General features: G+C 43.9%; 1 protein-coding gene across 2 annotated transcripts; it reads right to left on the reverse strand.

The window, feature by feature from the left end:
• Nucleotides 1-581: 581 nt before the first annotated feature.
• On the reverse strand, nt 582-12,358 carry cep85 (centrosomal protein 85). Of its 2 annotated transcripts, XM_068735657.1 has the most exons (14): nt 12,221-12,358; nt 11,176-11,235; nt 10,942-11,073; nt 6,534-7,300; nt 5,440-5,570; nt 5,129-5,246; nt 4,811-4,996; nt 4,147-4,299; nt 3,897-4,051; nt 3,657-3,774; nt 3,168-3,218; nt 2,947-3,054; nt 2,588-2,831; nt 582-2,507 (listed from the first exon to the last, which is right to left on the reverse strand). In XM_068735657.1, exons 2-14 carry the CDS (start codon nt 11,213-11,215, stop codon nt 2,344-2,346), a joined length of 2,367 nt encoding a protein of 788 aa, XP_068591758.1. In that variant the 5' UTR covers nt 11,216-11,235; nt 12,221-12,358; the 3' UTR covers nt 582-2,343. The 2 variants fall into 2 exon arrangements, with proteins under 2 accessions (XP_068591758.1, XP_068591759.1); XM_068735658.1 differs by lacking the exons at nt 10,942-11,073; nt 11,176-11,235; nt 12,221-12,358 and adding an exon at nt 7,922-9,481.
• Nucleotides 12,359-12,550: the final 192 nt, after the last annotated feature.

The raw sequence follows: 12,550 nt of genomic DNA on the forward strand, positions 1-12,550 counted from the left end.
CCGTTTATAGTTGGGCTGAAATGAAAAATGCATTTTTAGCCCTTTTAGATCACATCCCCGGTCATATTGTGCACCTTGTTAACATTATATTTGCAAAACATTACAAAATGTATTTTGAAATTAAAATCGTATCTTCTCCTCCTGGAAAACAAAATAAGTAAACTAGTAACAACCAATAATATCGTGATATCCATCCATCCACCAATCGGCAACTTTTAGTGAAGGGGCAGCGTTTAGTAAAGTGAGTGAGTGAGTGAGTGAGTGAGTGAGTGAGTGTGTGTAACTACAGTCCTCTGTAACTCCGTATCAAGATACATTTTAAGACCAATCAAATGCAAAGGGTTTGATTTAAATCCCTCTTGAAACTTTACACCGCTCAAACATTCTGTTCCACTGGGAAACACTACCAGTACAGATGCTAGACGCTCTAATTTCCGTTTCACTGGGTCTCTAATAAGATACCTTATATAGTGATACGATACTGATCCGGCATATCGTTGTAGAAAGCTGGTAGTCTGCTTTCTGCACAGGAGGAATGAAAATACTGTATTTAAATATCTAAATTCAATTCAAAACAAAACTAAAATGTTGAAAATCTTTATTTCTAAAATATGCAAATACAAACAAGGACAAAAGTATGAAAATATAAACATATTTTTCCCTTTTGCAAAACATTTGAGATGTTAAGGCATGCGGAGCCCGACTTTCCAAAGATAAATCTTGTGCTACTCACGTTTTTTTAAAAAAAAAAAAGTCCCATGAAATGAAAAATGGCTCGTCTGTCCCTGGGTGTGTGGCGCTGTATAATTTGTGCCAAAAAAGTCATTGTTGCATATAGTCGTATTAAAATCCCTTTCTCTACCTGTAAAGTGTCAAGTTTTTTTTAATTTAAAATGGCTTATCCTGCACTCGAGGACGAACATAAAACTCCATCCAGTACAATGCGATTCAGGGCTGATCCAGCCAGCCCCTCCCACCACCATCACATTGGATTAAAACACGTTCCTCCCTCAATGACTGATGCCAATCTTTACACTCATCAGGCCCAACATCGAGTCGAATATGAAACTTACAATCTAAAAGCCACTTCATGGGACCTTAACACAAGTTAGCTCAAACATTTTTAGCACATCATTACAGCAACACATTAGGAGGCTTTCACAGAGTTGTCAATGCGAACAATAGAAAATAAATACTGAAGATTAATACTGTTTGTCAGTCACACATTTATCAAACACTTTAACCACTCTGTCAAATGCGAGTCAGCCATTATTAACCTGAAATGTACAGTAAACCGTAACGTTAAATATTCATCTACATGGAGCAGATTCTACAAGTTTTAACTTTGTTTATCTACCAGGAACAAAAACAGTGTAGGGGCCTCCACCAACTCTGTGACGGGGCCCAAAGTGTATCTGCTACATTCAGAGTCAGGGAATGTATGGACTATCCCGCTGGTTAACACGCTGAGAGAAAGGTCGTATTGGAAGAGTCAGCTGCAGCCCTTTGGGGTTCGTCTGACATGAACTAGCATCGTGGTTGCAAACGTGACAGAAAAGGCACATATTGGTGTTCATTCAGAACGCGGCCCGCAGCAGACAGAAGCATTCACAAACACTCAGACTTGCTGCGTCGACCAGAGTTTCTTTGGTAATCAAACTGTTGCAGGCCCGTTGGTGTGAGAAGCTGATTTGGTATTAAACCCTTCAGTATCAAGTCTTATACCGCACAGCAGAGTCTTATGTTACAGTCTTCACCATTTTAAATAATGGTACGTTAGTAACATTTAGGTGTGAATTCAGTTAAAAGCACAGGTTTAAAAAAAAAAAAAAAAAAAAAAGTTTCAGTTGATTGTCAACCACTTCTTGAATAATCTCCCCCGAGAGGGAAATTCAGATTTAAATAAATTATATTTTGTCGGGACTTCTACACAAATGGTTATCCACGAGAGTGGAACAAACGTATAAGACTGTTTGGTTACTGACAGTATTCATGTCAACATTGGTAAAAAAAAAAACTAAAAAAAAAACACACACGCACAACGCTTAAGGATCAAGTATTAGAGGTAAGTTATTTTCCGTTAGCCCTTGGACTGAAATAGATGAACTCACCGGGGGAGGTGGGGTGCTGAGCTACAGGCAGGCTTGAAAATCAACGTACAGTCAGTCGAGAGAAGTAGAAGCTAAACCATTTGGGCTTTCCTCTGTCCTCATTTTAAGAAAATTAAAATGGAGTCCTCTTTCTGACATTCAGGAAACCAGTCATCAAAGACGAGCCGGTTTTAGACGCTTCAGAGGTGCAGCGGGCAGATGCAAGTTTTCCTACATCACCTGGCTGGCAAGGCTACTGGGTAATGCAGTTTTCTCCCATGTCCTGCGCGTACCGGTCCAGTATTACGTTGCGTAGCTCCTCGACATCCCGACGGAGTTGTTGAGCTTCGACCAGCTTCTTCTGCAGCACCTCTGGACTCATCCAGTCCTCATCCTGCCCTGCCACTGGTGGAGGCGCTGGAAAAAAAACAAAAAACATGACTCTCACACTAAAACAAATCATCACATTGAAAAAGCTCAACTTAAGCAGTGCTTACATGTGAGACCGAGCAGCAGGGACAGGTTGGGATCTTGTCCCTGAGCCCTCTGGGTCAGAATGCTGCACAGGGAGCGCAGGTCACTGAGGCAGGACGCGATCTCTACGTGAAGCCTCTGGGTGAGACGAGTCCCGGCGGGCAGCAGGGCAGAGGACGCCTGGTCGGTGCCCCTCTGCTCTGGATCGCCCATTTTCTCCTGCAGGGTCAGATTCTGCTCCATCAGTTCCTGGTTCTGGGCAGACAGCTGAAACACAGCAATCAGCAACAACGTTATCCAGGGACAGTGTCATTAAGGACTCACCGGCTCTCTGCCTACCATACTAACACACGGGAGCTTTAGTTTTAGTCTGTTGTCTCACCTCCTTCATGGCTGTGTGGAGCTCCAACACATTCTGCTCTTTGGCCAACACGTCTTCTCTGAGAGCCTGAGAGCTGCTCTCCTCCTGGGATATCTGCTCCTCCAAAGCCTGCAGACACAGACAATTAAAGACGTCACAAATGTTAAGAGATCGCTTATGGAGACTAGAAACTGAACAGGAACCACCCAAGTCCTTTAGACTCATTGTGAAGAGATAAACACCTGGATCTGGGAGCCAAGCTGTTCCATCATTCTGTGCTGCTTCTCAATGACCTGCAAAGAGAACAATTAGAAGAATTAAAAACTAATTCACTCGTTGTACTTGTGGTATTTTGGGGCTGCTATACAGGTCTGTACAGGTGATGCAAGAAGGAACATAATGACATTATTGACAAATGAAAAGGACACTTTTCAGAAAGGGTGAAGCAAGTAGAATAGTGTGTGGGACAGATGGTAAAGCTCTGGGTAGCTCTGTACTAAAATGATTAACTTCCCCTACATATATTTACCATTGACCAATGTTTACGGAAGAAAGATATCTGCTAGTTGTGATTGTTGTTCCTTGTCACATGACATGATGTGCAGATTCCAAAAGTGGAACTATTTTCATCTCAGGACGCAGACATCTCAGACGACATCGCTCTCGCTTTTGGGCCTAACGCACGTCTACATTGAGAACAATGGATTTGTGAACGGCCTCTAGTGACGGACCTTTTTGAGTCTCTGCTGCTCCTCTCTCAACGCGTTGTTCTCTCCTCTGAGCTTCTCCATATCCAGGGAAGGCAGTCTGGCTCCATCCTCCAGGCCCTGCTGTACCCGCTGCTGCATACTGATGAAAACCAAAATAAAAACACGTTACGCACTGTTATTACTGCTTGAATTCACATGCCCACTGAGAGGACGGTGCATTGCTGTCGGACTGTGTGTGCGTGTGTGTGCGTGCACACATACTCAGTAATGGTGGTCAGCAGGTCCCTCTCCCTGCGTTTCTGATCGTCCAGCTGTGTGTCTTTTTCTCGTAGTTGTGAGCGTGTCGTCTCTAGACAGACCTCCAACTCTCGTACCCTCTCTTGTAGCTGAGCTGCCTGCTGTTCAGCCTCCACAAGCTGACACACAAAAAATCAAACACATGTCCAGGTTTAATGATTTGCACACGTCGGCCCAGTAAGAATGGATGAAACTTAAGCAGAAAAGTCCTGACCTGCTTGTTCTGACTCTGGTAATCCTCCAAGGTGGGCAGGTCAGCCAGGTAGCGCTCAAGAGTCTCAATACGCTTCTGGTTCTCTCTCTTCAGCTCCGTCTCCTTTTGACACTTCTTCTTCAGGTTGTTGATGTGCTTGTCTCGACTGCGGATCTGCACAAAGAGGCAAAAGTGGTAAGCGGGACGCTGTAACAACAAGTAATAGATGTTGAACCCATTCATAACTCAAGGGGAGAACATGTGACAAACTGTTCCTACAAACAAGTCACATGTTGGCCTCAGGGAAGCCACTTTCTTCTTTCTCTAAGAAAATGAGTATGTGAACTCGTTATGCGTCCAGTTATACGCAACGTCTATTCATCTATTTATGTTTGGCGCTTAACAGTGATTTTATCAACAGCATCTCAGATCATGTGGGGAGTGAAGTGTTTTGTTATGATGTCCTAAAATGTCAGCTGTTTGATACTTTTGTGGCAGGATATTAGGCTTCTCTTCATTACTAACATTAACAAAGTACGGAGACTAAATGCAGTTTTCTAAAATAGAGAGGCACAGATGTTGCCATTTCAACACCTCCGTGACATTTATTCACTTCATGTTACTTTGTGTTTCGCTCGCTTGCAACACTGCATGTTGAGAAGATCTGTTAGGCAAGCACACAAACCCTCTCTTCCTGTTTCCTCATCTCCTCCGCATGTCTCTCACAGGTCTCCTTCAGGCTGTCGGTTAGCCGGCGTGTCTCGGCCTCAACCGACCCGAGTCTGCGCTCCGCCTCCGCTTTCTCCAGGGCAACACAGTCGGTGCGCTCAGTAAACTGTGCCCTCAGGAAGACGTTCTCCCTCTGGGCCTCCTGTGAAGCCACAGTGCAACAGTTAGGTTTCTGAGGTTCTTGAGGGTTAAATAGTTTGTCAGGAAGATGGCGGTATGACACAGGGGGGTTCTCAGCGTTAGTTTGTGGGAGCTAGAGCATGCCGTCACTAACCTGTAGCCTCAGCATACACATATCCCCATAAGAAGCTCCTCGACTCAGCAGGGCTCCATGGACCTGCAGCTCGCTTTCCCTCAGGCGCTGCTCCAACTGGGTCATGTGCTGCTTTTGTCTACATCACGACCAGGTCCAACCATCACCAATGCAAGAAAAACAATAAAGTCATCAATATTGCAGAAAAACAATGTGTAAAAGCACTGTATAGCCCCTGCTTTAGGGTATCAAATCAAAAAAGTGTATCAAAAATGTCATTATCATCAATAGCCCCAGAATGTCCCCACATGAAATCATCTAAAAACACTTGCCTCTCAATGATGAGCTCCTTCTCCTTCAGCAGACTCTCACTGGCTTTGACCAGAGCGTCCCACTTGCCAGACTCTGAGTGAGCGGGCGTCGAGTACAGCGACGGGTACTGGCCCACTCCAGAACTCATGAGCTGGAACAAAAAGACAAACAGCGTGTGACTGTTAGCGCTGCATCGTGTGGAGAAAACAGGGAGCGGTGATGAGACACAAAGATTTACAAATGTACTGTGTGCTGTTGACACCTTATCTCAGCACAGTCTAGATAGTGTATAGTGCATGTAATACAGGTGTTGACACACAACTCTAGGAATATGTAAAGCTCTGCTCTGGTGGAAAGATAATCATGACTTAAACTTGCAAGAAGTTCCACAATTTCTTTATTCCAATAAAACCTCTATGGGTCCAATCGGATTTTGCGTTTGAATACTCTGCCCAGTCTCAGTATTTCAAATATGTAAAAAGTTTTTAAAATTGCGTTAAAGTGAATATGTCAGCACACAGAACGAGGAAGTCACTCCAGAGTGGCACTCAGTCAGCAGGTCATGGGGCAACACTGCTGTTGAAGAGCTGTTGTGCAAACAAATGTTACCATTACGAGAGCTTTTTACAAGCTGCAAAGAGAAGCTGTGACAAGCTGTGTAGTGTTGATTAAGCAAAGGATTTCCTGAATTAAACACGTAATAGAATAAACCTGACAACACACCAGAAAATCCTTTGTTACTGTAGTTTTACTTTTGCTTATTGACTGGACAAATCCTGCCATAAAATAAGACAAGCTGCCTGTATGGCTTCGAACATTATTTAATGGAACGTTATTTTTCCAATAATATATACATATGTGTGTTAGAAACTATATTTATGGCCTGATTTCAATGTCCACAAACAATTGACTCCCCCGCATGTCTACTCCAGTGGCCTTTACATTATCACGGTTTGTTTTGCCCCCCAGCAGCAGTAAAAAGTGACACTAATGTCTACCCTCCATACCATGATCAAAAGAGAGCAGTGAAAGTTATGAAACAACTAAAAATAAAACCCCTCTACATTACCCCTGGTGTAGTATACACTATTTTCTTTGGAGGATAAATGCTTACCTGCATTTGTTCCACTTGCATGCGTAAACTCTCCAGTTGCTGCTTATGTTGCTGTTGTTGCTGCCAGCTGGACAGGTCACCACATCTGTCCTGCCGCAGTGGCTCATAACCTTTGGAGCCGGCGTGCTCCCTCAGCAGAGCCTGTGTCTGCAGGCTGAGAGGGTTCGCGTAAACTCCGGCCGATCCGGCCGCACCGGGCTGACCGCCCCTCTGGTTAGAGGCCTCTGCCGGCCTGGCTTCGGGCAGAACCTTATAGCTGTGCTCCATGCCTCCTCTGTAGGCCTCAGACACACAGTCTGGGGCGTCTCTAATCCCGGTCGTCTGTAATCGGAGTCTGACATCGGGGCATAGCCCCCCCAACAGGGCCGACTGATTTAGCGTAGGCTCCACAGCAGGAGTGTCAAACCTCTGGCACTCGTCCATGCGCGTGTGATCCGAGGGGAACAGCGAGTGGTCCAGTCCATTGACGAGGCTGCGGTACCGGCTCAGGCAGTCTGGCTTTGGCCCCACGTGATCGCCTCCCACGCAGTCCTGAGCGTCCAGGTTGGGCGAAGATACTGATTTGGAGAGAGAGGAAGACTTGGAAGTGGAGGTTCTGGAGCCAGAGGAAGACCGGTGACCCTCGGAGGACAGGGAGTCCTCCTGGACCGAGTACTGAGGCTTAGAGGCCGGGGCTCCGGCCGTGGATGGCATGACATGTGCAGTGGGTATGGGGATCTGACTGCGGATGGGCTGGAAAGGGGGGCTGCTGCTGGAACTGCAGAAATCTTAAAAGAAGAAGGCGTCATTGGAAATCACATTAAGAGCTAATCCCTCACTTTTCAATACACAGACAGACCTTGTTAAATTAAATCAGTGCAGAATATCTAGAACACTACTGCGGGCTATTTCCTCTATTTCCAGTCAGTGATGTAAAGTAGATGCAGCCGGGTTTATGGGTGGCCTACTTTGATGATGAGGTGTCACCACTAAAAGAATGAACTGGCTCCGACTGACTCAACCCAGGGAATAGGCTTATAATAGACTTAAACTAATGCTCTGTATTACATGATTAACTTAAACATATGTTGCTATATAGCATTGAAAAGCTTGTCTTAGTTGCCAATACTCGACTGTACATGTAAAACAATTATAATACAATGTCTACTCTTACAACAGAACTTTTAAAGTAGCATAAACTCCAGTAATTATTCCCTCAACAACATACAAAGAGAAGCTCCCTTACACTTCAGAGTATGCACCCAATCTCCTCCATTAAGCATGCACAAAAACGTTAACTGTCTTCATTTAGAAACCTTAGAGATCAACTTTAGAAACACAGCTAACATCTTCACAAGTCCCAACACCATCAAAGGTTACACAACTCGGATTTGAACAGCATTACAAACCTGAGAGACCCGTTGAAGGCTGGAAACCTTGCATTCACTCGGACGCAACAAACGTGTTCTTGGCTGCGGCATGTTTTCTACAGCTGAACTGAGGTGAGCTCAGCTGAAGAACGCTTGAAATCAATACCAAAGTCCGTCCTGTGCATTTCTGGGCGATACCGAATCGACCTCTAAAGCCAAAGACTGACGGCGTTGCAGCAGGCGGGCCCACCGTGCCAAAAAACTGTATTGTCCTGGAACAGCCAAAGCAGCCTGTACCGAGTTGTGAGCAAACACACAAACAGGCGTACACAGGAAAGGTTAGGGGTATTTATAGCCCCTCTCTCATGTTACAGAGTGATCTGTGGGTGCCGCTTATTTAAGCACCTTGCCTCCTCCCACTATAACATCACACACACACACACACACACACACACACACACACACACACACACACACACACACACACACACACACACACACACACACACACACACACACACACACACACACACACACACACACACACACACACACACGTGTACATCCAAAGTCAATAACCGAGTGGGGTACGTTTTTTCCTGTCCAAAACCACAACTTCAATAAACTAGAAGCTCTTCGCAATCACAGAAGAAAATAATAAGTAAAGAGGTAAGAATATTATGAAACCAAGATAGAGTTTTCACGAAAGGTAAAACTTCACATATTTAAAAAAAAAAATAAAAAGCCTCCAGGCTCCACTGATTCATCAGGACCGGCTCAAACAAGTCTAAACCGTTCGGTAAGAAGAACATTTGCTGAACAGACATTCTTGCCATTAGCCTGCAGCTGTAAATACCCTGCAACAAAAACAAAAACAAACAAAGAGCCTTCTTATATATACAAAAAAACAACAACAACACCTGGCATTCTAAAACTGTTTCATTTACACCCCAAGTATGCTATATACGGTGTTATCTGCAACAGGTCATTATTGTGGCTAAATGTGGGGCTAATTGTCATGTTGCTTGGCACGGCTGTCAGTTCAAGTGTCAGGACAAAGCTGTACAAGCACCAGTAGATCAACAGTAAATAAACAAGGGAGGTCTGAGGAGTTACATTCGGTAGAAAAAGCTCAAATTAGGTAAACGGCTATAAATGTAATGTATCCAACAAACACATCACATAAACGTGTGCAGGATTGGAAAAAAAGAATGCACACCTAACAATTGATGGATGTTTAGAATTTAATAAGGATCTGGCCCACAATTTGCTTGGATGATGCTTCAACCTTGCTTGGCTGCAGACCTTTGAATCTGCTCACTCCACTGAGTTTGAGTGGACAATTCTGTCTGCTATCAGGCGAGCTTCCACCCTCCTAGGAATGAGTCTATGAACATTACAAGCTGTTCTCTACACCTTCCCTTTACAGGTTTAGGCTACATCCACTCTACTACGTTTCGTTTTTTAGAATTCTATTACTGCCGACATGAGGAAGAAGCAAGCTGTTATTGCAGCAATTAGAGAGCAGCGTGTCCAGCGGCACCATCGGCCCTATGGAGCTGACATTTGAAGTCACGGTTTGCGGCTTTGAGGAGGGTGATGGACACAAAACTGAGGACGTTCCTTCTCTTATCAATGCTTAGTTTGTTCTGCACAACTATTGTAAAGTTCACAAAGAAACTGGAAACGAACAAAAGCATAAATGCTCTCCAGTGCGATAGACACTTCAGCCACCAGCAGAGCTACGAGTGCGAGAACAGACGACGACGAAACCAGAGGACACGAGTGAGAGACGTGTGTTGACCACATTTATTGACCCATAATCTAGTAAACTTAGATTTGTACGTTATCATTTTAAAGTAATTTTGATGTGTGTGTGAGAAAGAGATAGAGCAAGACCTGCAGCTAGTAACTAAGTTTGAAAAATAAAACTTAATTTCTGTTTGAGTATATGAAGGAAGATTATAGAGGAAGTTCTTAAGTATCAAGTCCGACCTTTAATTATTTAAGAGTACTATAATCCTATTTTCTGTAACAAAGAACAAATCTACTTCCTGTTTTCAGAGCGATTTTGGGTACGACTGATACCCAGGAGATTTTAACCATACCATTATAATGTCCACCACAATGTTTAACAATTGGCAAAAGACAGTACGTGTTAAATGTTCCATTGCATCCTCAGTGACGCCAACACACACACAGATGTAACTTGATATAAAGAAACCTTTGACCTGTTAGCAGTTGTTATGAATAGTTTCCAACTGGCAGCATAAATACTAGCTTTGTGAAGTCCAAACCCTACAGTGTTGATATACTGAAGATGTTTTTTCAGTTTGTGATTCCTGTTGCACAAGGGACCATCCACCCCAGCTGGCCAGTTATTACATGGAACCTCTCCAATACTGTGTTGTTTTTTCCACACATTGTACATATGTATTATAGTACATACACAGGTACGCCCTATCTCGAGTGAGATTTAAAATGTTCTCTACAGGGACAGTCACATTTAAAATCAATATTAAAAAAAAACAAAAAAAAACTTGTTGACTAGGTGTGACATTTCACACCACAGGCAAGGCCCAGTTTCCATTTAGCTGTCCAGTCCTGTCATCCCAACACCCATCCTCTTAATTAACTATAACTCCAGAGTATTGCAGCCGAGCCTTGGAGCATTTATGGCGGGGACTGTAATCTACCTCTGAAAATCTCCCGAGCAACTACAGAGGATCATCAACACAAACTTGATGAGAGTCTTTTCAGCTTCAGCACAAATATGGGGTTGTGGTTGAGTCTGCGGGCCATGCATGGCTTCTCACTACATATTAAATGACTATTCTCAACTTTCAAGCTAACATCAATTTAAAAAGGTATAGAAGTTTAATGACAAACAACCATGTTGCAGCACAGCTATCCTGAAAAAGTGCATGAATGCAGCTGACCAGAACCAACCCACCTCTGGCTGTGTAGAGTACAGACTAGGCCTCCACTGACACAAGTCTCCAAAACAACGTTACACAACACACGCTGCAGGCAGGGGAAGAACAAGTCAAAGTGATCACCTTCTGTGCTGTCAGATGCTGAGGTGCCAAGACCGGTGTCCCCGCTGTCCGCTGTTCCCGGCCGACGGCCAAAGCGGCTTTGAAACTTCTCTGACACAGCTGGTGTCTGCCACTCCATGTCAGCAAACCGAGCTGATGTATATTTGCAAGACAAGACAATGGCAACAGAGGAGTAAATCAACACATGCTGGACTGACATACAGTGTACATTTTGACTGCAGAGTGTCAACTTACCGGCTGGTTTTGATTCAATATATCTGTGTGAGGTTGTCATTCCATACGAGACAATGTCACCTGATTGGGATGAGGAAACAAATGCATTATATCACAGTACAGACACATTGACAAGAGGGTTGTTTCATTTTACAGTACATGAACTACTTGACAAAAGTATCACTACCCGAACTCTTGGAATATCTTGATGTAGGTGAGTAAAGTTTACTTCTCAGTCAATTAGCAAATCTCTGACAACCTATTCTTGAGATTCAGTCATCTGAGAAAACAGACCGAGGCTGGTGACTGGGACTGTTGAGATGTCCTTTGAGCAAAAGCTCCTTTCTTGTACAATGTATATTATGAACTGAAGGTCCTTAGCCTTGGACACAACAGCTGTTAGCCATTGACTGATCTGCTCACCTATCAAACTCATCTGCCCCTCAACAACCTCGAGAGAGATAGAGAGAGTGTTCTGGGTAGCAACAAAAATAACAACATGAGCACATGCTGTAACGTTACATAATGTGTTACACAAACATGTCTATCCCTAAGAGGCTACAGGAAGTTGTACATTATGTGTGGCGAGTAAATATAGGCTAAGAGCTGATGCCGACAAGCTGTTGGTGAGGCAGCCTGGCTGTGTACTAATCCTCTTAACTAGCTGACGTTAACTTATAAAAAGGAAATGACTGCCAAGGCAAGCTATCAGCTAGCTAAACGTAACTAACGTTAATTGCTAAATTACATTTATTAAAATGTTATGATAGAGGCTAAATGCACCAATCATAGCTACCTAGGTCTAGGCTGCTTTAAATCGTAAACTTCTTTATGATTTCCTCGACATAACATTACATTTAATTGTACTGCGCTGCACCGTTACCCATCTTAGTTAACGTTAACCCATGACAAATCCGTTTCCGTCTAACAAGCTAACAGTTAGCTAGCAGCTAACACAACGTTGCCCGAGTGAACATTAACGTTACAAATCTCTATTAGCCTCCGTGCTTACATCACTTGAGCTAAGCTAACTTAGCCGTAGGCGCGGAGTTAAACGCGACTTTACCTTTTGTTTCACTTAAAAACAGAATGCGGTAACAAATCTCGGTTTGAGGCTGGAAACCGAATCTGTACCATCCGCTGCTGCTGTTGTTCCTCCGCCAACTGAACGGATCCCATCAGAGACACAACGGCTGCTTGTTTAATGTCACCGCACCGCCCGTTGAGAAGCGACGCTTTATGTTGTCTGAGGAACCGTTTGCGGATGTCCTGGCTGCACGGTGTAATGACTCATTACACTACATTTACAGACTACAGACCACACTAGGGTAGCAGTTTTCGCAAGACTCTTCTTGAAATATTGCTGCTGATGGAGCTAAAGAGATAACTAGTTTTA

The sequence above is a fragment of the Cebidichthys violaceus genome, unplaced genomic scaffold, assembly GCF_023349555.1.
Source record: "Cebidichthys violaceus isolate CVI_PGR_0920_01 unplaced genomic scaffold, fCebVio1.0.p SCAF_7, whole genome shotgun sequence".
Taxonomy (NCBI): Eukaryota; Metazoa; Chordata; class Actinopteri; order Perciformes; family Stichaeidae; genus Cebidichthys; species Cebidichthys violaceus.